Source organism: Mauremys reevesii, linkage group 4 (genome assembly GCF_016161935.1).
Source record: "Mauremys reevesii isolate NIE-2019 linkage group 4, ASM1616193v1, whole genome shotgun sequence".
NCBI classification, from domain to species: domain Eukaryota; kingdom Metazoa; phylum Chordata; order Testudines; family Geoemydidae; genus Mauremys; species Mauremys reevesii.
This window is the reverse complement of record NC_052626.1, coordinates 149,862,154-149,885,385: the sequence shown is the minus strand read 5'-3', so window position 1 is coordinate 149,885,385 and position 23,232 is coordinate 149,862,154. Positions and strand designations below refer to the sequence as shown.

The 23,232-nt window shown below is 58.1% G+C and overlaps 1 protein-coding gene across 1 annotated transcript in view; it reads right to left on the bottom strand.

Moving 5' to 3' along the window:
* Positions 1–23,232, bottom strand: part of LOC120404127 (zinc finger protein with KRAB and SCAN domains 7-like) — a 28,667-nt gene that overhangs the window by 4,299 nt on the left and 1,136 nt on the right. Inside the window, exons 2-8 of the mRNA XM_039536126.1 lie at positions 20,969–22,975; positions 19,665–19,836; positions 17,326–17,936; positions 14,237–14,298; positions 13,718–13,746; positions 12,177–12,287; positions 11,166–11,872 (exon numbers count right to left, since the gene is read on the bottom strand). Coding sequence (XP_039392060.1) covers positions 11,166–11,872; positions 12,177–12,287; positions 13,718–13,746; positions 14,237–14,298; positions 17,326–17,936; positions 19,665–19,836; positions 20,969–22,756 — 3,480 coding nt within the window. The 5' untranslated portion in view covers positions 22,757–22,975. The remainder of the gene's footprint in view (positions 1–11,165; positions 11,873–12,176; positions 12,288–13,717; positions 13,747–14,236; positions 14,299–17,325; positions 17,937–19,664; positions 19,837–20,968; positions 22,976–23,232) is intronic.

Below are 23,232 nucleotides of genomic sequence, written 5' to 3'. Positions count from 1 at the left end.
CAGGGGAGGAACGGCTGCGTCCCCAGATTGTGCTGCTAGCAGCCAGTCGGGAATCTAAAGACCCCGTGATGCTGGCGGTGGGCGGCTAAGACAGAGGAAACTTTGGGGAAGACCCCGTGGAGCAGGGGTGAGTCCAAAGGGTAGGACCCTGGATTGGAAGTGCCAAGGCCCACCGTGAATCTCAAGAGCTTTCTGGGGGTTGTCTATGTGAAAACAGGCATCTCGCACACTGAGAACCATGAACCATCCAGAGACGGGATGATGGCTGCCACAGTGACCATCCAAACCTTGGGCTTGTGGATGAAGCGACTGAGATCCAGGATTGGTCTCCACCTTCTTCTGGGGTACCAGGAAATACGTGGAACAGAACCCTGTGCCCTGAGAGTCTGGAGGAACGTGCTCTATCGCCTCCCCTTTGCGGTAAGGAGCCGACGGCTAGAGCGAGGATGCTGTCCTGAGTGTGGTCCCTGAGGAGGGATCAGGGCGCGGGAACATGGCTGAGGTAGCGGTGTGAACTCCACCGTATAGCCATGTCGAACGGCAGCCGGGACCCGCTCGTCCGCTGTTACCGCACTCCAAGCTGGTCCGAAGAGCACTAGGCCAACTCCCCCCAAGGGGGGTGGGCCGGGTGTTTGCCCCGTTCTTCCTCCAGTGGAATATGGAAGTCCCCCGCCGCCCTGCGTAGGAGGTCCTGGAACCGGCGAAAGCCATCTGGAGCTGAGGACACAGGTGTATCTGGAACGGTTCCTGTGGTGGAACCGAGCTGAGCGACTCACCCTCCAAAACCGGTTCTGAGCACCTACTCGAGGGTGCCCGAAGCCATGCGACTCCTCCGAGGCTGAGAATGCGGATCCCGGTTCCAACCAGAGCCGTATACACCCTGGGGGAACGGGCAGTGAGAGCACGGCTGGCCTGGGGTTCGCCCTGGCCTGGAGCGAGTAAGACGGCAGAGGGAGACGTGGAGAAGTTGGCTCCCCAAGGGCGAAGACTTCACGTGGCTCCGGCACCATCTCTAACCTCCCCGGTGTGACTGTTTCGAAACCAACGGTTCCCTGGACTGAACGGGGCCGGTAGGGAAGGTGTGTGCGGCTCGGGGCTTGTCCCAGCGGATCCCCTGGCCTACCCGATTTCTCGTCCTGCTCGAGAGCCTGGGAACACGCCATTTCTCCGGGGCGGGAACTCACGGAAGACGCATCGTCTCCTTAGGACTGGAGGAAGACTTACCACCATGCTTACGCACCTGCGTCCTTGAGTCCCGGCCAGGCACCGGCGCAGCAGTGGTGCGGCTGGAACCAGACCCGATCTCCGCAGTCGGAGACACGCTCCTGGGTTTCTCAGGGGCTGCCCGGCCTGGATCCCACGGCGGCCTCATGGAACCCCCCAGGAGACGCTTGCTGAGGCCAAGAGCCCGGCCTTCCCGGGTACGGCTGGCAGGAGAGGCAGCCATCGCACCTGGATGCAATGTAGGCCTCCCACAAGCAGGAGAGGCGGCGTTGGTGCGAGAACAAACATGGCCCAGCAGCGCAGACCTCGAACCCCGGCGTCTTCGGCATAATCCAGGATGCGGGTGCAGGTGCTGGGTGGGGGAAGCTGGTAAACGGGGTCCCCAAAGTCTCTCATCTCCTAAGAACTACTGCTCAAGGCTCAACGACATGAAGAACAGCAGAAACTAGAATAAAACGAACTCTGGACAACTCTCCCACGGCTGTTTTTTAAAGGGCATCAGAGACGCGAGGAGAGTAGCGGCTCCGGCTCGGACCATGCGGTGGAGAAGGAACGGGAGGTGCGGTTGGTCCGTCCCGCCCTTTACGGCCTCGGACGACACCGTGAGGTGAAGGAACCAACGGACACTGGGCCAGACACCTGGCGGACACGTCAACCCTTAATGGATAACAATAGGGACCATCGCTCGAAGAAGAACTGAAAGTGAAGGTAGAACCCAGGAGTCCTGGTTCCGAGCCCTCACTTTACTGCTCCCCTTCCAGAGCCAGGGAGAGAACCCAGGAGTCCTGACTCCCAGCCCCCACTGCTCTAACCCATCAGACCCCACTCCCCTCCCAGAGCTAGTGGGAGAACCCAGGAGTCCTGGCTCCCAGCCCCCTTTGCTCTAATGCACCAGACCCCACTCCCCTCCCAGAGCTCCAGCAAGTGTCAGGGGACACAGTTTGGAAGGGCTCCACTTATGACCTTCCCATTAGGGGTCTCCCTCATTCCTCACCTGTGTGGGTCTCACTGGGGGTCCCCCCAGCCTCGGGGGAGGGGAGATCAGGGCCCCACGGCTCTTCCCCTCGCTCCATCCACCTCACGTCGGTCTTGGGGAAAGGGAAGCCTGGAGAGAAAGATGGGGAGATGGTGGAGTCAATGGGGCCAGATCCCCTGCTGGGGTCAATGGGTCCTTGCTCCTTTGGAGTCAGTGGGGCAGAGGAGGATGGTGGGAATCCATTGGAAGGTCCTAGCCAGGGACGTGATGGATTCTCCATCTCTCAGAGGCCTGTCACCGGGGTGGGGTGACCCTGAAAACTCGGGTCTAGCTCAGCCATCAGATATGGGCTGGATGGAGGAATCACCCAGTGGGACGTCTGGCCTGGGTTAGGTGGGAGGCCAAAGCAGATGGTCCCCACGGTCCCTAACAGGCTGGAAGTGTCTGAATGTGGGGCCATCACAGGGTTAAAGACCTTCTCGGTTCTCCAAGGCCCAAACGAGCCGGTCCCAGCTCAGCGGGTGGCCAGGTCCTTAGGCAAGGCCAGACCAGATCTGTAATTCGGCGGCATGGACCAGCATCACGCGCCTTCCCTTCGCCTGGAATGACAGGCAGCCGGCGTGATGGGGGCCCCGATCTCGGACGGGGGGGTCTGTGCAGCGCCCAGTGCAACAGGCCCCAATCATGGTCAGGAATCTGAGACACTTAAGTCATTATTCTGATACGGTCTAATGTGGTAGCTAGAGGGAGCTGAGAGCAGAACCCAGCCCTGCCCCCACTGCATTCAGGGGTGACTCTGGATTCACCCCAGCGGAGCTGAGAGCAGAACCCAGCCCTGCCCCCACTGCATTCAGGGGTGACTCTGGATTTACCCCAGCGGAGCTGAGAGCAGAACTCAGCCCTGCCCCCATTGCACTCAGGGGTGACTCTGGTTTCACCCCAGCGGAGCTGAGAGCAGAACTCAGCCCTGCCCCCATTGCATTCAGGGGTGACTCCTAATTGATACCAGGGAGCTGAGAGCAGAACCCAGCCCTGCCCCCATTGCATTCAGGGGTGACTCCGGATTGACCCTGGGGAGCTGAGAGCAGAACCCAGCCCTGCCTCCATTGCATTCAGGGGTGACTCCAGTTTGACCCCAGTGAAGCTGAGAGCAGAATCCAGCCCTGCCCCCATTGCATTCAAGGGTCACTCCAGTTTGACCCCAGTGAAGCTGAGAGCAGAACCCCGCCCTGCCCCCATTGCATTCAGGGGTCACTCCAGTTTGACCCCAGTGAAGCTGAGAGCAGAACCCCGCCCTGCCCCCATTGCATTCAGGGGTGACTCCGGATTGACCCCGGGGAGCTGAGAGCAGAACCCAGCCCTGCTCCATTGCATTCAGGGGTGACTCCGGATTGACCCCGGGAGCTGAGAGCAGAACCCAGCCCTGCTCCATTGCACTCAGGGGTGACTCCGTATTGATACCAGGGAGCTGAGAGCAGAACCCAGCCCTGCCCCCACTGCATTCAGGGGTGACTCCAGATTGATCCCGGGGAGCTGAGAGCAGAACCCAGCCCTGCCCCCATTGCATTCAGGGGTCACTCCAGTTTGACCCCAGTGAAGCTGAGAGCAGAACCCCACCCTGCCCCCATTGCATTCAGGAGTGACTCCGGATTCACCCGGGGGAAGCTGAAATCAGAACCCAGCCCTGCTCCATTGCACTCAGGGGTGACTCCGGATTGATGGGGGGGGATAACATCTGCCAGCCCCCCTAGCCCCCAGCCCGGACTCACCGCTCCGCGGGGCGGGGGTGGCGCTGGCCCTTTAAGAGCGGCCCCGCAAAGCAGCCGGGGGGTGTCGAGATTCCCCCGCTGGGGGAGGGGAAGGGCCCTTCATTGTGACGTCACAGCCCCCAAAGGAAGGATGCTGCTGAGCTCTATGGTTTTAACCCCTTTGTATCCGGGGGGGAACTCGCCCAGCGAGCCCGGACTCCTGGGTTCTCTCCCGGCTCTGGGAGGGGAGTGGGGGCTGGGAGCCAGGACTCCTGGGTTCTCTCCCAGCTCTGGGAGGGGAGTTGGGGCTGGTGGGTTAGAGCAGGGGGGCTGGGAGCCAGGACTCCTGGGTTCTCTCCCGGCTCTGGGAGGGGAGTGGGGTCTAGTGGGTTAGAGCAGGGGGGGCTGGGAGCCAGGACTCCTGGGTTCTCTCCCGGCTCTGGGAGGGGAGTGGGGTCTAGTGGGTTAGAGCAGGAGGGGTTGGGAGCCAGGTAAGGTGACCAGACAGCAAATGTGAAAAATTGGGATGGGGGATGGGGGGGTAATTGGAGCCTATAAAAGAAAAAGCCCCAAATATCGGGACTGACCCTATAAAATTGGGACATCTGGTCACCCTAGCCAGGACTCCTGGGTTCTAACCCAAGCAAGGGGTGGGGGGCTGGAGGGGCACATGAGGTTTAACCTTTTACCTGCCACCATGAGAGTAAAGTCAAATCCCTTCTTCACACATTTCTGATGCAGCTGATTGGGGAGGTGGCGAACCCCATGGATTCCTTATCCTGAGACAGTGCCTGGGGCCCGCAGACCAGCAACAGAACCCAGGCGTCCTGGCTTGCAGCAGCAGGCGCTGGCTGTGGGGGGAAGCTCCCGGCTGCCTGGGACAGTCTCCCCTGGCAGTCAGGGCTGGGCCTGAGCGGTGACGGAAAGCAGAGATGCCAGGGGTTGGCTGTCCCTGAGCCCCATAGAGTGAGATTTTCCGCCGGTCATCGCTTAAGACAGGGAGTTTGGGTCCCGGCGACCCCCAACAGTCCAGGTTTTTACCCAGACCGTTTAACCAGATTTCCACAAGCACCGACGTTTAATAATGTGAAGACAAATAGCGAATGGGTTTTTCCGGATGGCAAGTTTGTGTCTATGTAACACTCTCTTTTAAAGGCATCAGCTTCCTTCATTAATCCATATTTAACCCTCATCAGGACACAATGAAAACTGTACCAAAAGCAGAGAACATTTTGGCCTCAATTTTGGCAGCGTATTTCACTTTCCAGAGGACGAGTTATGTCTTTTGCTCCTTGATGGCCACAGGACAGCTCCCGGCCACAGCATCCAATGAAAAAAGAAGTCTTCCCTGCCACCGGGACAATGCGGGGCCGTGAATTTGTCCAGGGTGGTTTAAATTTTGAACTGTCTCTTGCAGAACTCACAAACTTTCGATTAAGTCCTGCTCGGTTTGGGGGCAAACTTGTATTTTTTGGATCGCCAAGAATTCGCACGCGCACAGACACCCCCGCCGCGGAGTGGATGTCTGCGCAAGATCTGCAACTGGTCTTCAATTCTAAGCAGCAAGCACCTTTCCACGCTGCTCACTGGCAACGCAACTCCAACCCAGACCCCTCCATCGCCTCCAAAGATCAACACCTCATGCACGTCACAAAATACTTCCCCACTTCCCCCACAGCCAACATAGGCTCAACCCCTGTCGGCATCGAAATCCCTGTGATTCTGTCACAACGAATCCCACGGTGGAATCTGGCCAAAGCCAACTGGGACGGCTTTAGGGAATCTGTTGAAAACGTGCAGACACTGGCATGTTATCACCGGCTGGTTTACCACCGCCAAGAGCATCTCCGGGGGCTTCCAGGAAGAAAACACTCCCTGCTGGACAGAAGAGACCCAGATCTGCTCCAGCAGTAGAACCAGTCGGGCAGCCCACAGGGTACAAAGGCCCTGCTGGGGTCTCCAGACTCAGCCAGCTCAAGGACTGGACTTACACACTCAAGTCACCATGCCTGGGTCCTACTGTGACATCTCGGAGCCGCTCATTGGGCGGAATATCAAACCGCAAAAGTCCAGCCCAACTCCACAGCCTCCAACTTGGTGGAGAGCACCAAAGCACCAAGCGAGAGATCCATCGTCAGCTACACCAGCCAATGACCTCAGTCTCTCCACAAGACGTGTTGCTCTGTGTTCGTTACTGAAATATGTTGTGAGGGGGGGAGATGCCCACTGCCGGCCTTTCAGTAGGGACGAAGGAGCATCTAACACTGGCCAGACAGGCACTGATGCCCCATCAAGGAGAATGCACCCTCCCAAGTGGCCTTCCCAGAGACTCCTCAGAGAGGGCAGGTACCCAGTGGGGCTGCCGGACCCCCACATCACAGCAAGGATCTTTCTAGCACCCGGAGAGAAAGTACAAATGAGGGTCGATGGCTTCTCACCTCCCCCATCTCAACTCCTGGAAGATCAGCGAGAAGACAAAGACTCTGAACTGGGGAGCTTGGTCCCAGGCTGGGAAGGGAATCCAGCCTCTGTACTGAGAACCGGGCGCTGCCTGGAACATCCAGTGGGTTGAGAAAAGTTGTTTGATTCAACTCTTGCTTAGTCTGTTAAAGTTAATATAGACGCAGAGGTCAAGAAATCGAATTCAGACTGCGATTCTAACACTTAAACCCTGCCTTTCTGTAGTTAATAAATCTGGTTCATGTTTTATCTAACACAGGGTGGCTTGCGTTGAAGTGTTGAGAGACTCCCAGCTCAGGTTACCAAGGGCTGTTGCGTGACCACTCCCTTTCTCGGAGTGGCAAACTAATTCATGAGCTTGCACTGTCCATGGAGACTTGAGCAGTGCAAGACGGTGTATTTCTGGGGTGCAAGGCTGTGGAGCTGGGGGGATTTGGCTGGTGCTTCTCTCTGTGTGATGTGTGAGTGGCTCAGGGAGAATTCATGCAACTCAGCTGGGTGTGGAGCTCCACCTGCTGACGGCTGAGTGATCACAGCTCTTGGAGGGGGTTGCTGCATGTCACTGGTACTGCACTGTGTGTGAGAGTCCAGGCTGGAGAGTTAAGGGGGCACGGGGCCCCACAGTTCCAGGTTGTACCCTGGGGGTTCCATCACACACTGGAACCCTCAAAGTCGACCCCTGATGAATAGGGCCAGTGTTCGCCGGATATTGCCATGGTTCTTCCAAAATTACTTTTGATTTCCAGAATCACCGATTCCTTTCGATTTTCCACCTTGTGCTTTGGCCGTTGGAGCCATTCCCTGCCAATGCCTGGCCTGGTTACGCCTGAGGAGAGAGTTCAAGGATTCGGCACCGACGTGCTCCATGGGAGCGGAGGGAAGTCACTGTACACAATTCGCACCAAAGTCCTTGACCATGTTAAAAAGGGCCGCACAGGTGACCACCTGAAAGGTCGTCACGTTCCAGCACCAGAAAAAGAAAACGAAGGGCAGAGAGTGGAGACGTAACAGCCGCAAAGCCACAGCTCCCAATTACTGGCACGTGTACACGAGGAAAATCAGAAATCCCGGGGAACAACAGTACTAGACTAGATGGAGGCCAGTGGCAGCGTAGATATCCCACTAGACAAACCAGACAATCCCCAAATGCGAGAATTCCTAAATGAGACGAATCCATATTCCCCGCGTCTTTGAACTACACAAGCACCAATGGGGCGCCGAATGGAAGGGTTCGCTCGTCGCTGTAATTGTGGGTGACCATCCAGGCAGCCTGCTCTGGCATGTTGCAAATATTCCAATACAGCGGATGCAGGTTTCAGAAGATTGCCCAGTTGCTGCCAAGCTCATAGAAACAGTGGAGTTCAAACATGTTCATTACGCCACAGTTGCGCACGCTGTTATAAAGACCCTTGTACAACACAAAACTGACTTTTCCAGTGCAGTGGCTTATGCGACGGGTAATGCAACCGACTTGCGGAAGTCATTCAAAGACAGTTTAAGCAACTGCATTCGTGTGACCTGTGGGGGATGCATTACGGCTTCACTAGGCGAGCGCTGACGCTGTCTCTATATGGAAGTGGACCGTCTGTGTGCTGTAATGAAACCGGCCACCCCCCAGTCAAATACACTCATTCGGAGACTGCCTTATCAACCAGGGGGCTGAAAGCCTGTGATTACCGCTGGAACCGGTTGTAACAAGATGAACAACTTGGTTTAAAGCCATAGACAATCATGGGGAGGACTACAAGGGGGAAATTGACGTACACGACTGCCATTTTAGAGGAGCTAAGTGTTTTATTGCAGAGTGAATCGCTTGCGGCAGATTTATCCAAGCAGAAGCAACTCCACTTTTTCAGACACTACTTGGGTTTGAATCCCGGTCGACGTTCCCAACAGACTTGTACAACCTTGGATCTGATCTGCTGGCAGCACTTCAGTCCAAAGACAGAATGCCCTGGACAATCACGTGTCAAGTTTTTCAAACCTGTGCAGCGAAAGTGTAGAGGCTACTTAAATACAAACAGTCAGCATAGAGATTTTTTCGCGATGTGAGACTCCTTGATTCGAAGCAAGGTCGTGTGCTCTCCCACGACGTCAGCGACTATGAACACAGTACAGTAACGCCTCGCTTAACGTTGTAGTTTTGTTTCTGAAAAATGCTACTTTAAGAGAAACAACGTTAAGTGAATCCAATTTCCCCCAAAAGAATTAATGTAAATGGGGGGGGGGGTTAGGTTCCAGAGAATTTATATATATATATATATAAAGCTTTGAACAAACAGTTGAATACTGTACACAGCAATGATGATTGTGAAGCTGGGTTGAGGTGGAGGAGTCAGAGGGTGGGATATTTCCCAGGGATGCCTTACTGCTAAATGATGATCTAGCACTCGGCTGAGCCCTCAAGGGTTAACCCATTGTTGTTAATGTAGCCTCACACTCTACAAGGCAGCACGAATGGAGGGAGAGGAGACAGCAGGGCAGAGAGAGACAGAGACACACCCCGTGTGTGTGAGAGATGCATTACCCCTGTAAGTACGCCAACCCCACTCTAAGGACACTGCCTTTTTACGTCGATCAGCAAGTTGAGACAGCAGCTGCTGCCAGCAAGCTCCCTCCGTCCTAAGCCCTGTCGTGTCCCCCCTGCTCTATGGAGATGGGGTAAGCAGGGAGCGGGGTGGGGGGACACCCTAGCCTGCACAGCAAGCAGAAGGCTCCTGGGAACAGCTCCAAGGCAGAGGGCAGCTGAACTGCCGGCAACTGGTAGCCTGCTGGGTGGCTACTGGACAGGGAACTTAGGGACCCGGGGAGCTGATAGGGGGCTGCCGGTGCACCCTGGTTCCAAGCCTCCCAGCTAGCTGCAATGGGCTGCTCCTTCTGCAAGCAGTGGACAAAGCAGGCAGCTGCCAAACAACGTTATAAGGGAGCATTGCACAACTTTAAACGAGCATGTTCCCTAATTGATCAGCAACGTAACAACATTAACCGGGACGACGTTAAGTGAGGAGCTCCTGTATTCCGCTGCTGGGATCTGTACCTGGGGGTGAGTGGGCCGTTTACCTGAACACTGTGAATGAACCTCCTCGTGCTAATGACATTTCTCTCTCCACTTTTCAGACAAACATTTGCCAAGACTTAGACCGATTCCTCGTGTTCTTTTGGTGAGCGGTTGATGCTGAACGCAGTTTGGCCAAACTTGGACAAGAGCTAACCCTGCAACGTTACCGGATGTCATTGGAAAACGTGACGCTGGATCCCCAAATGAGTTTTAAAGTGTCCTGCGCGGGGGTTAATGACTATTTGTATGCTGATATAGGTGATCTGCCACACACGAAAGAGATCTCGGAGTCACTGTGGAGCGTTCTCTGAAAACATCCACTCACCGTGCAGCGGCCGTCAAAAAAGCCAACTGCATGTTGGGAATCATTACGAAAGGGATAGAGAATATGACAGAAAATGTCATATAGCCTCTGTATAAATCCATGGGACGTCCACATCTTGAGTACCGTGTGCAGATGTGGTCGCCCCATCTCAAAAAAGATACATTGGAATTGGAAAAGGTTCAGAAAAGAGCAACAAAAATGATTAGGGGTCTGGAACGGCTTCCGTATGAGAGAGATTAATAAAACTGGGACTCTTCAGCCTGGAAAAGAGACAGCTAAGAGGAGATATGATTGAGGTCTATAAAATCACAACTGGTGCAGAGAAAGTAGATAAGGACGTGTTATTTACTCCTTCTCATAACACAAGAACTAATGAAATGAATAGGCAGCAGGTTTAAAACAAACCAAAGGAAGTATTTCTTCACACAACACACAGTCAACCTGTGGAACTCCCTGCCAGAGGATGTTGTGAAGGCCAAGACCACAACAGGGTTCAAAAAAGAACTAGGTAGATTCACGGAGGACAGGTCCATCAATGGCTATTAGCCAGGCTGGGCAGGGATGGTGTCTCTAGCCTCTGTTTGCCAGAAGCTGGCAATGGGCGCAGAGGTTGGATCACTGGATGATTCCCTGTTCTGTTCATTCCCTCTGGGGCACCTGGCACTAGCCACTGTCGGCAGACAGGATACTGGGCTAGATGGACCTTTGGTCTGACCCAGTAGGGCCATTCTTATGTTCTTATATACAGATATTTAAAGTTTCCTTTAAGCACAAATGTAATTATTCCAAATTTTCCTGAGCTGTTACATCGTGGCAGAAAACAATAATCCAACTTTTATTTTAATTGCACAGTCTTGCATAGCAAGAATTTATAGTGATGATCACTTCATACATTTCTTATGTTCTAAAACTGACAATTTTGGTTGTAAAAAAAAAATGTCCAAGTGTCTGTCAACATTGTAATGTAGGCTACCGGATTTTCGTGCTGTAAAAGGGTTACACATTGCTCATGGTTGCCGGTAAGTGTATTTTTGGTATTAAAATATTGCATGACCAACATTTCCAAACTACAAAACTTCGCAAGTCCAAAATTAGTCTGTTTTCGGTGCCGGAAGACACGGGCCCTACCGATGAAAGGTGGACAGTCGAATGGAGTTCACGAGACGTCACAAACAAACACCTCGCGAAAGAGCCGCTGGCTTCAATCTCCCGCCAAGTTCATGGGCAACCCCAAACCGCAGCCGCACAACCCAGGGCAGATGCAGATCCTTGCTGCACACACGGAAAATTCAAAGCTCTGCAGTGTGTGACTGTGGTCATAGGAAGAAGATCTGTCCCCATTTCTTCCCTTCAGGGCTTGCCCCGGCTGTGGACGCGGCGGTGTTTGACCACGTGGGAGCGCTGGCTGAAGCCGCGCCCGCACTCCCCGCAGGTGTAGGGCTTCTCCCCGGTGTGGACGTGCCGGTGTTTGAGCAGGTCGGAGCTCTGGAGGAAGCGTTTGCCGCAGTCGCCGCAGCCAAAGGGCCGCTCGCCGGCGTGGATACGCCGGTGTTTGAGCAGGTCGGAGCTCCGGAGGAAGCGCTCGCCACAGTCGGCGCAGCCGAAGGGCCGCTGGGCAGTGTGGCCGCGCCGGTGTTTGTGCAAGCTGGAGCTGTGGCCGAAGCGCTTGCCGCAGTCGGCGCAGCCGAAGGGCCGCTCGCCGGAGTGGGTGGCCTGGTGGTTGAGCAGGTGGGAGCTGCGGCCGAAGCGCTTGCCGCACTGGGCGCAGCAGAAGGGGCGGGTGCCGGAGCTGGCGCGCCGGTGCTGGAGCAGGTTGGAGCTCTGGCTGAAGGCCCGGCCGCAGTCGGGGCAGCGGTAGGGGCGCTCGCCCGTGTGGACGTGCTGGTGCCGCACCAGGTCGGAGCTCTGGCTGAAGGCCTGGCCGCAGTCGGGGCAGCGGTACGGCCCCTCGCCCGAGTGTGTGGTCTGGTGCTGGAGGAGGTGCGAGCTCTGCCGGAAGGATTTCCCGCACTCCGGGCACTGGTAGGAGCGGCCGGCCGGCTTGCAGCGGGGAGTTGGGGGTGTGGCTGCCCCGGCAGCTGCTGGAGAGAGACAGGAGGGAGGTCCGGGGGGTGAACCGGGCAAATTTATCCAACCAGGACTGGAACTGAAAGTGAGGGTAGAACCCAGGAGTCCTGGCTCCCAGCCCCCCCACACTCCCCTCCCAGAGTCAGAGATAGAACCCAGGAGTCCTGGCTCCCAGCCCCCTGCTCTAAAACACTGGGGCCCCAATCCAGGCCAGGAGGAGTGGGAAAGGGCCAGGAGCTCTGGTGCTAAAGGTTGTAACGGCGACTGTCAGGGGACACGGTTTGGAAGGGCCCCTTAGGGGTCTCCCTCATTCCTCACCTGTGTGGGTCTCACTGGGGGTCCCCCCAGCCTCGGGGGAGGGGAGATCAGGGCCCCACGGCTCTTCCCCTCGCTCCATCCACCTCACGTCGGCCTTGGGGAGGGGGAAGCCTGGAGAGAAAGATGGGGAGATGGTGGAGTCAGTGGGGCCAGAACCCAGCTGGGGTCAATGGACCCTCGCTCCATTGGAGTCAGTGGGGCAGAGGAGGATGGTGGGAATCCATTGGAAGATCCTAGCCAGGGACGTGATGGATTCTCCATCTCTCAGAGGCCTGTCACCGGGGTGGGGTGACCCTGAAAACTCGGGTCTAGCTCAACCTTGAGATATGGGCTGGATGGAGGAATCACCCAGCAGGAACTTCTGGCCTGGGTTAGGTGGGAGGCCAAAGCAGATGGTCCCCAGGAGCAGGTCCCTAGGCAAGGCCAGACCAGCTCTGTAATTCGGCGGCCCGGCGGCCCGCGTCCACCGGCAGCACGCGCCTCCCCTTCGCCTGGAATGATCAAAGGCCCCTCATTGAGCAGCTGGGCTCAGCCAGCACCCGGGCGACGGGGCCCCAATCTCAGGCAGGTGGGGAGAAGTCTGTGCAGGCACTAAGTAGCATTCATTAACTAATTAGTCTGACGGTCTAAGGTGGTACTTAGAACAAGTGGAGATCAGAATCCAGCCCTGCTGCCATTGTAATCAGGAGTGACTCTGGATTGACCCCAGGGGAGCAGAGATCAGAATCCAGCCCTGCCCTCATCGTAATCGAGAGTGACTCCAGACTGACCCCAGGGGAAACTCAAATCAGAACCTGGCTCTGCTCCCATTGCAGTCAGCGAGTGACTCTGGATTGACCATAGGGAGCAGAGATCAGAATCCAGCCCTGCCCCCTTGGTAATAAGGAGCGACTCCGGATTCACTCGGGGGAAGCTGAAATCAGAACCCAGCCCTGCTCCCATTGCAGCCAGGGGTGACTCCAGATTGATCCCAGGAGAGCTGAAAGCAGAACCCACCCCTGCCCACACTGCTGTCAGGGGTGACTCCGGATTGATCCCAGTGGAGCTGAGAGCAGAACCCAGCCCTGCCCCCATTGCATTCAGGGGTCACTCCAGTTTGACCCCAGTGAAGCTGAGAGCAGAACCCCACCCTGCCCCCATTGCATTCAGGGGTGACTCCGGATTGACCCTGGGGAACTGAGAGCAGAACCCAGCCCAGGCCCCATTGCATTCAGGAGTGACTCCGGATTCACCCGGGGGAAGCTGAAATCAGAACCCAGCCCTGCTCCATTGCACTCAGGGGTGACTCCGGATTGATCCCAGTGGAGCTGAGAGCAGAACCCAGCCCAGGCCCCATTGCACTCAGGAGTGACTCCGGATTGACCCCGGGGAGCTGAGAGCAGAACCCAGCCCAGGCCCCATTGCACTCAGGAGTGACTCCGGATTGACCCCGGGGAGCTCAGAGCAGAACCCAGCCCTGCTCCATTGCACTCAGGGGTGACTCCGGATTGATGGGGGGGGATAACATCTGCCAGCCCCCCTAGCCCCCAGCCCGGACTCACCGCTCCGCGGGGCGGGGGTGGCGCTGGCCCTTTAAGAGCGGCCCCGCAAAGCAGCCGGGGGGTGTCGAGATTCCCCCGCTGGGGGAGGGGAAGGGCCCTTCATTGTGACGTCACAGCCCCCTAAGGAAGGACGCTGCTGAGCTCTATGGTTTTAACCCCTTTGTGTCCGGGGGGGAACTCGCCCAGCGAGCCCGGACTCCTGGGTTCTCTCCCAGCTCTGGGAGGGGAGTGGGGGCTGGTGGGTTAGAGCAGGGGGGCTGGGAGCCAGGACTCCTGGGTTCTCTCCCTGGCTCAGGGAGGGGCTGGTGGGTTAGAGCAGGGGGGGGCTGGGAGCCAGGACTCCTGGGTTCTCTCTCCGGCTCTGAGAGGGGAGCGGGGGCTGGTGGATTAGAGCAGGGGGGCTGGGCTCCTGGGTTCTCTCCTCGGCTGGGGGGGAGTGGAGTCTAGGGGTGAGAGCCAGGTGCCCGTGGTGCTCCCACCGATTTACACCAGCTGGGGCCCTTTGACTCCCATGGTCACACTGGGCCTGGCTGCCTGGCACAGGAGACTGATGTACGTGGGATTGTGACAGCGACATAGTTCTGGGAAACACAAGAAGAAAAGGTTTATGTGGGTGTCTATTATTTATTATCTGTATGAAATTGACAGCTACAGACCAAAATCAGGGCCTGTCGGGCCAGGCATTCCTCCCCTCCCCCACCGAGATCGATGCCCCCGTCGTGCCGGACACTGACAGACCCCCGCCCCAAGCCGAGATGAGGCCCCATCACGCTGGAGGCTGCAAAGATCTCTCCCTCTGACCAAAATCAATGCCCTTGTTGCACCAAGTGCAGCACAGACCCCCCCCCCCCCAATGAGATCAGGGGCCCTGTCACACTGGGCGCGGCCCAGACACAGCCCCAAATAGCTTCCTGTCGAAAGCAGGATCCATCTCCCCATTTCCCAGCTGGGCAAACTGAGGCCCAGCAGGCTGCATTGCCGTGGGCCATGCAGGGAGCCAAGGGCAGAGCCAGAGAACAAAGCCGGTGTCTCCCCAGCAGCATTGGGGCGGGAGCTAACGGACCGGACACGAGCTCCGCGTACGATGCTGGGGTGAGGAGGGCCAATGCGATGCTTGGACGTATCCTGCTGCGGATTCCCCTTCACGGCCAGGAGCGGTGCCAGGGGTTTTGGCGCCTTGGCAGGGGTCCTTCCGCGCTCCCGGTCATTGGCTGCAATTCTGCGGCGGGGGGGGGTCCTTCCGCGCTCCCGGTCTTCGGGGCACTTCGGCGGCGGGTCCCGGAGCAAGTGAAGGACCCGCCTCAGAATTGCCACTGAAGACCCGGAGCGCGGAAGGACCCACCCCCCCCCGCCGCCGAATTGCCGCCCCCCCCCAAATCCTGGTGCCCTAGGAGACCACCTAGGTCGCCTAAATGGAAGCACCGGCCCTGTTCACGGCTCTGAAACAGCATCGGAAAAAGTGGCCTTTGCTAGAGATTCCCGGTGGAGCTGTTAACCGCGGGGGAGCCGAACCGTGGGCGCTAACTCATGGCAGACTCCGAGCGGGAGCTGGTCCAGGGAAACCCGAGGCCTGGTGCCCAGGCCCCGGCTAGGCAGCGGTGCCATAGCAGCTGCCCCCAGGTTAAAGATACTTCTTTTCCTAGCGTGGAGGCAGCCCTATTTTTCCACGCTAGACCCCAGGGACACACCCCGTGCTTAGAGACCACGCTGCTCAGTCCGGTGGGTTACTGTAGGGTCGGCGGCAAATATTCGGAGACTGGATGGAGTAGGAGCAGCGAGGTTATCTTCCCTCGGCATTTGGCCACTGGTGGAATCCTGTGTCCAGTTCTGGTGCCCACTATTCACAAAGGACGTTGATAAACTGGAGAGAGGTCAGAGAAGAGCTAGAGAATGATTGAAGGGTTAGAAACCTGCCTTACAGTCAGAGACTCCAGGAGCTCGAGCTGTTTAGCTTAACTGAGAGAAGGTTCAGGGGTGACTTGAGCCTCCCTACAAGGAGAAAAGCAATTGGATCATCGAACGTTCGTCCGTCTAGCAGACTGCTGGCATCCAGCCAGGCTCGGAGAAGGCTGGGATCTTTATGAGGACAGCAAAGCACTAGGCATTTTGGGAAGGGCTATTAAACCTTCACGGTCTGAGGCAAGCTCTAGCTATGAAAGGTGAGGAGGAGACCAAATGCAGGTGAATTTTCCCAGCGCTGCGGGGTTCTCACACCTTTGTCTGAAGCTGGTGGATTTGGCCTGTTTCGGAGAGTGGGCTTAGCTGGACCTTGGTTCTGATTCTAGCTGGGAAAGCCCGAACTCACACGCAGAGCGGGACAGAGGACGGATTCTTTTCATTTGTCGGCCATCTGAAAAACCGGAGGGTGCGGGGGGAAATGGTTTCAGGTTGAACCGAACATTATTTGGTGAATCGACAAGTCCACAACAATCATCCCTGGGACCCAAAACGTATCAGTTTTCAGCCCTTTTTTCCTACTTTTTAAAAAACAAAAAAAACCAGAAACAGAACATTCAAAAAAGTTGTTTCCAGGTCAAAAAATGGAAATGCTTTGGCTTGAGAAAAATGTTTCGATTCAATTTGGAGCACGTCTTTCTGTTTCTGCAAAGAAATGGAAGGAAACTTTGAAAGAAAAAAGATGGAATTGAAAACTGGAAACATTTTATTTTGCAAAGGTCAGAAGGAAAACGTTTGTTTCAATTCCATTTATTTCAGCCTCCCTGGTGGTTCCCTCCTCCGCCCGCCCCTGATGAGCAGTAAGTGTCCCTCGCAGGCTACGTTTTAGGCTAAACAAGCCAAGCTCCTGGCTCTCCAGTCCCCTGATCCTCACAGCCGTGTCCTTCTCTGCACCTGGTCCTTCATGCTTCAACGTGGGGAACCTGAACTGGACACAGGATTCCAGATGAGGTGGGATCAACATTTCCTGATCTCAGCCGGGAATATCTCACCTCACCCATCCTAGGATTGCTTTGGCCTCTTTCCCGGCCGCATCCCACTGGTGGCTCATTGTTGTCCTGCAATCGACAAACACACCCACATCTTTCTCCTCCCATGTCATTTCCAACCGAGGACCCCTTGCCCCCAATTTAGAGCAGCCTTTCTCAGTATTAGTTCCTAAGGCTACGACCTGGCATTTTGTCCTATTAAATTTCATCCTGTTTCTATTACTCCTGTCTCTCCAACTCGTCCTCCACCGTATGGATGATGCGCACTCCCTATTCGTGTGTCATCCACAAATTTCATTAGCGTATTCCTATGTCTTGTGCCAGGGTAATTAAAGTTCTGATCCAGGTCGGCCAATCCGATCGCCCATTCTGGTGCTGGCCATTGTTGGAGAAGAGAGAATGTTGGATGGCCCTTGGCCCAGCTTGGCCAATCCTATGTCCTGTTCGGTTCTGGCCATCGTGAGTGAGAGGAGGCTGGGCTCAATGGTCCTTGGTTCTGATCCAGCCTAAAACTGGACCTCTAAGAGACGTGCTCTAGCTAAACCACCAGATATGGTCTGGATGTGGGAGTCATTGGGTGCGGAGTCATCCAGCGGACATGGCCCCTGAGGCCGAGCTAGATGGGCCGCTCTAGGTGGCCCTCCATAATGACCTCCTTCAGGCTGTGTGGGTCCTGCGGTGCCTCACCAAGTGGGAGCTCTGCCCAAAGTTCTTGCCACACTCTGGGCAGCCGTAGGGGCGCTCGCCAGTGTGGGTGATTTGATGGCGCACCAGGTCGGAGCGCCAACGGAACTTCTTCCCACACTGGCTGCACCCGTAGGGCCGGTCCTTGCTGTGGGAGGCCCGGTGCCTGGCCAGCTCGGAGCTGTGGTAGAAACTCCGGCTGCATTGGTGGCAGCGGTGGGATCTCTCTGCCCCGTGGATTCGCAGATGACGAGTGAGCTGGGAGCCCCGGGAGAAGCTCTTCCCGCACTGCGGGCACTGGTGAGGTTTCTCACCAGTGTGGGTCCGCTGGTGAGCCAGGAGGGCAGAACTCTGGCGGAAGCTCCGGCCACATTGGGGGCAGAGGTGAGGCCCCTGGATTGGGTGGGAACCAGACACGGCATCAGGGTCACGGGCATGCAGGGCGAGTTCCCTCGGCGGCTGGGGGACGTCAGCCCTAGCCTGACTCCCAGGGCCCCTGTCCCCATCGGATTTTGGGGGGCAGATACTGGGCACTTTGCTCTCCTTTGGACATTCCTGCTGCGGATTCGCCTCCTCCATTACGGCTCCTGCTGAGGGATGAGGAATAGAGACCAAGAATGAGGGGACACGAGACAATGAGACGGTACCTCCTTGCCATACCCACAATCCCCTGCCCCGCGACACCTGCCGTCCTTACCCACAATCCCCGGCGCCGAGACGCCTGCCGTCCTTACCCACAATCCCCTGCCCAGCGACGCCTGCCGTCCTTACCCACAATCCCCTGCCCTGAGACGCCTGCCGTCCTTACCCACAATCCCTGCCCCGAGACGCCTGCCGTCCCTACCCACAAGCCCCGCCGCCGCGACGCCTCCCGTCCTTACCCACAATCCCCGGCCCCGAGACGCCTGCCGTCCCCACCCACAATCCCCGCCCGAGACGCCTGCCGTCCTTACCACAATCCCCTGCCCGCGACGCCTGCCGTCCTTACCCACAAGAGCCGGCGCCGAGACGCCTGCCGTCCTTACCCACAATCCCCGGCGCCGAGACGCCTGCCGTCCTTACCCACAATCCCCGGCGCCGAGACGCCTGCCGTCCTTACCCACAATCCCCGGCGCCGAGACGCCTGCCGTCCTTACCCACACTCCCCGGCGCCGAGACGCCTGCCGTCCCACACTCCCCGGCGCCGAGACGCCTGCCGTCCTTACCCACACTCCCCGGCGCCGAGACGCCTGCCGTCCTTACCCACACTCCCCGGCGCCGAGACGCCTGCCGTCCTTACCCACAATCCCCTGCCCCGAGACGCCTGCCGTCCTTACCCACAATCCCCTGCCCCGAGACGCCTGCCGTCCTTACCCACAATCCCCTGCCCCGAGACGCCTGCCGTCCTTACCCACAATCCCCTGCCCCGCGACGCCTGCCGTCCTTACCCACAATCCCCGGCGCCGAGACGCCTGCCGTCCTTACCCACAATCCCCTGCCCCGAGACGCCTGCCGTCCTTACCCACAATCCCCTGCCCCGCGACGCCTGCCGTCCTTACCCACAATCCCCGGCGCCGAGACGCCTGCCGTCCTTACCCACAATCCCCGGCGCCGAGACGCCTGCCGTCCTTACCCACAATCCCCGGCGCCGAGACGCCTGCCGTCCCACCCACACTCCCGGCGCCCGAGACGCCTGCCGTCCTTACCCACACTCCCCGGCGCCGAGACGCCTGCCGTCCTTACCCACACTCCCCGGCGCCGAGACGCCTGCCGTCCTTACCCACACTCCCCGGCGCCGAGACGCCTGCCGTCCTTACCCACAATCCCCGGCGCCGAGACGCCTGCCGTCCTTACCCACAATCCCCTGCCCCACGACGCCTGCCGTCCTTACCCACAATCCCCTGCCCCGAGACGCCTGCCGTCCTTACCCACAATCCCCTGCCCTGCGACACCTGCCATCCTTAACCACAATCCCCTGCCCCGAGACGCCTGCCGTCCTTACCCACAATCCCCTGCCCCGAGACGCCTGCCGTCCTTACCCACAATCCCCTGCCCCATGACACCTGCCGTCCTTACCCACAATCCCCTGCCCCGAGACGCCTGCCGTCCTTACCCACAATCCCCTGCCCTCTCTACCCACAGTCCCCTGGGGCTGGTGCTAACCCCCTTCATGTGGCTCTGTCCCCCTCAGCCAGCCCTCCCAATGCCCCCCATGTCTCCCACCACCCTCTGCATACTCACAGTGCCCCGCTGGCCCCCCAGCCCCTGTGGGACCCCTCCGCTCCCAGTGGTGCTTTGTCCTGGAGGTATTACCCCCAGCACCCCCATCCCCTTCATACCCGGGGGCGGTTGGGGCTCCTCCTTGGGGATGCAGGGTAGCTCGGGGCCGGGCCGGCTTAGTATCGCCCCCTCCTGGGGACGGGGTAGTGGGGGTGCAGGAGTTTCCCATGATGCTCCTGCACATGGTGTCTCCTCCATGCTGGGTTTTTCAACCTTCACCCGCACAGTGACCTGGGAAGGAAGGGAAGGTGTCATGGTAGAAACAGGGGGTGGGGGTAGGGGTGTGAATAACGGGCAGGGAGTGGGGGTGACAAGCGGAGACCCCTGCGCTCCACAGAATTACACAGCCATGGGGACCATGGACCATCACTCATTGCCTGGTGGTGCTGCAAAGGGTCATGGGAGTCACAGAACAATACCCTGGCTCTGCCATTCCCCTACCCACAATGCCCTGGGGGAGGGACCAGGCCTGACCTCCCGCTCTCCCTACCCACAATGCCCTGGGGGAGGCACCAGGCCTGACCTCCCGCTCTCCCTACCCACAATGCCCTGCAGGAAGCACCTGGCCTGACCCTCCACTCTCCCTACCCACAACGCCATTGGGGAGGCGCCAGGCCTGACCTCCCATTCTCCCTACCCACAATGCCCTGGGGGAGGCACCTGGCCTGACCCTCCTCTCTCCCTACCCACAATGCCCTGTGGGAAGCACCTGGCCTGACCTCCCGTTCTCCCTACCCACAATGCCCTGGGGGAGGCACCAGGCCTGACCTCCCGCTCTCCCTACCCACAATGCCCTGGGGGAGGCACCAGGCCTGACCCTACTCTCTCCCTACGCACAATGCCCTGGGGGAAGCAACTGGCCTGACCTCCCACTCTCCCTACCCACAGTGCCCTGGGGGAGGCACCTGGCCTGACCTCCCGCTCTTTCTACCCACAAACCTCCAGGGAAGAGATCAGACTTCACCTTTGCTGTCCCTACCCACATTCCACACTTGGGGTGATAACGGTGCCTCTCCTGCTACCCTTTCAACTCACCTCCCACCCCTTCTGTTGTCCCACCTGCCCCAGGGGCCACCCCCACCCCACCCATCTCCACTGCCTGGCGGCACCGGGCTTGTTACACCATGGAGATGTCAACCCAGTAAGACGAAGTGCCACGGCCAACCACCACGGGTGGGGGGAGGTGTTTCTGATGCCCAGGGGGTTGGTGCCCCCAGGGCCTGGCTGGGCACATCGGGGAGGACAGGAGGAGGCTGGGCTGTTGCCTGTGACAGCCCCAGATGGCTCAGTGTGGTCAGACGGTGCCAAATCACAGCCTGAGAAGAACCAGGCCACAGGTTAGATGCCCTCCCCGCCCCTGCACCTGCTGCTCCCACATCCCTGCCTCCGGCCGAGCCCGCTGGAAGCCCTCGGCCAGGGCCACGGCCTCGGCGCAGGTCTCGGGGCCTCGTTCCCAGACCCAGCTCTGCATCTCCCCCGGCAGGATGCTCAGGAACTGCTCCAGGACCAGCAGCTCCAGGATCTGCTCCTTGGTGCGACGCTGGGGCTCCAGCCAGCGGCGGGAGAGCTCCCGGAGCCGGGTCCAGGCCTCCCGTGGCCCTCCAGCCTCCTGGTAGCTGAATCCTCGGAAGCACTGGCGCCACCTCTCTGCCGCAGCCTTGCCCACTCCCAAGATGGCTGCCTTGCCAACACCCAAGATGGCTGCTTTGCCATAATCTTTGGTGTCTCCGGCCTCCAGGCTGCGGTAGGCCTCGCCACTGAGGGTTGGCATGAATTGTGTCTGTTGCTCTTCCAAGATGGCCCCTTTGTCCACTCCCAAGATGACTGCCTTGTCCATTCCCAAGATGGCTGCCTTGTCTGCCCCCAGAATGGCAGCTTTCCCATAATCCTTGGCATCTCCAGCCTCTAGGCTACGGTAGGCCTCGCTGCTGAGGGCTGGCATGAATTGTGTCAACTGCTCTCCCATGATGACTGCCTTCTCATAACCCTTGGCATCTCTGGCCTCCAGGCTCCGGTAGACTTCACCAGTGAGTGTTGGCGTGAGATGCGTCAACTGCTCTCCTAAAATGGCCGCCTTGTCCATTCCCAAGATGGCCTCCTTGTCCACTCCCAAGATAGCTGCCCTATCTGCCCCCAAAATGGAAGCTTTCCCATAATCCTTGGCATCTCCTGTCCCCGGGCTGCGGTAGGCCTCACCGCTGAGGGTTGGTGTGAGTCGTGTCAACTGCTCTCCCAACATGGCCATCTTGTCCACTCCTAAAATGGCAGCCCTATCCACCCCCAAAATGGCAGCCTTCCCATAATCTTTTGCATCTGCGGCCTCTAGGCTGCGATAGGCCTCACTGCTAAGGGTTGGCGTGATTCGCATCAACTGCTCTCCCAAGATGCCTGCTTTGTCCATTCCCAAAATGGCCGCCCTATCCACGCCCAAAAGGGCTGCCTTCCCGTATTCCTTAGCATCTCCACCCTCTAGACTGCGATAGGCCTCGCTACTGAGGGTTGGTGTGAGTCGCGGTAATGGCTCTCCCAAGATGGCTGCCTTGTCCACTCCCAAAATGGCTGCCCTGTCCACTCCCAAAATGGCAGCCTTCCCATAATCCTTGGCATCTCCAGCCTCTAGGCTGCGATAGGCCTCGCTGCTGAGGGTTGGCGTGAGTCGCGTTAACTGCTCTCCCAAGATGGCTGCCCTCTCCGCTCCCAAGATGGCCGCCTTCACCTTCCCATAATCCTTGGCATCCCCTGCCCGTGGGCTGTTGAAGGCCTCGCTGCCGAGGGTTGGCGTGAGTCGTGCCAAGCGCTCCCCTCGGGGCCATGGGCAGGCGTCGGTTGCTTGCCCAAAGAGGGCGCTGTTGTCTGGCAGGGTGGGGCTCTCCCAGGGGGGGAGAACTTCCAGGGGTGACCGTTGCCCCCACCAGCATTGGGGTGTCTCCTCAGGCCGGGCCTGTTGAGGAGCCGCCCACCTCAGCAGCTCCCCAATGGTCCCAGCCTGCACCAACCACGGCGCCTTGCTGGCCGCCTCCCACTCCCAGCCTGGTTCTGGGCCTAATGGTTCAGGCTCCTCCATTTTCACCCGTGGTGCCATCGTCTCCTCCAGCGGATACAGGAAATGGAGGCCCAGGGCTGGGGGAGGCACCTCTTGAGTGGCGGCCATTTTCTTAGCTCAGCGGGGAGACGGTAGCTGACTCTCCACTCCGACTCTTGATCCCCAATGGTGACTCCCTGGTAGGCCTGTTGGGAACCTCCAGGCCACTGGCCTTGTCCCCACCGGGCCTGTGCTGAGGTCACTTGCTGTACAGCTGATCCCACTGCTAACACCAGCTGGGCCAGATAAGATGATTTGGGGTTCTAGGAGGAACACGCCAGCTCGTTCCTGCATTGTAAAAGAGGAACAAATGGCAATGAGCATAGAAATGAGACAGACAGGAGAAAAGGGGGTGGGGTCTTGTGGTCAGAGCAGGGAGGGACTGGCACTGGAAGCCAGGACTCCTGGGTTCTATCCCCACCTCCCGGATTCCTGGGACTGTGAGAGATTCCCAGTTTCATTCAAGATTAAAATAAAAAAGTTTCTAGCCCTTGTAAAAACAGAGAAAAGGTTGAAAACCAGGAGCCCCAAAGGCCAAGAAAAAG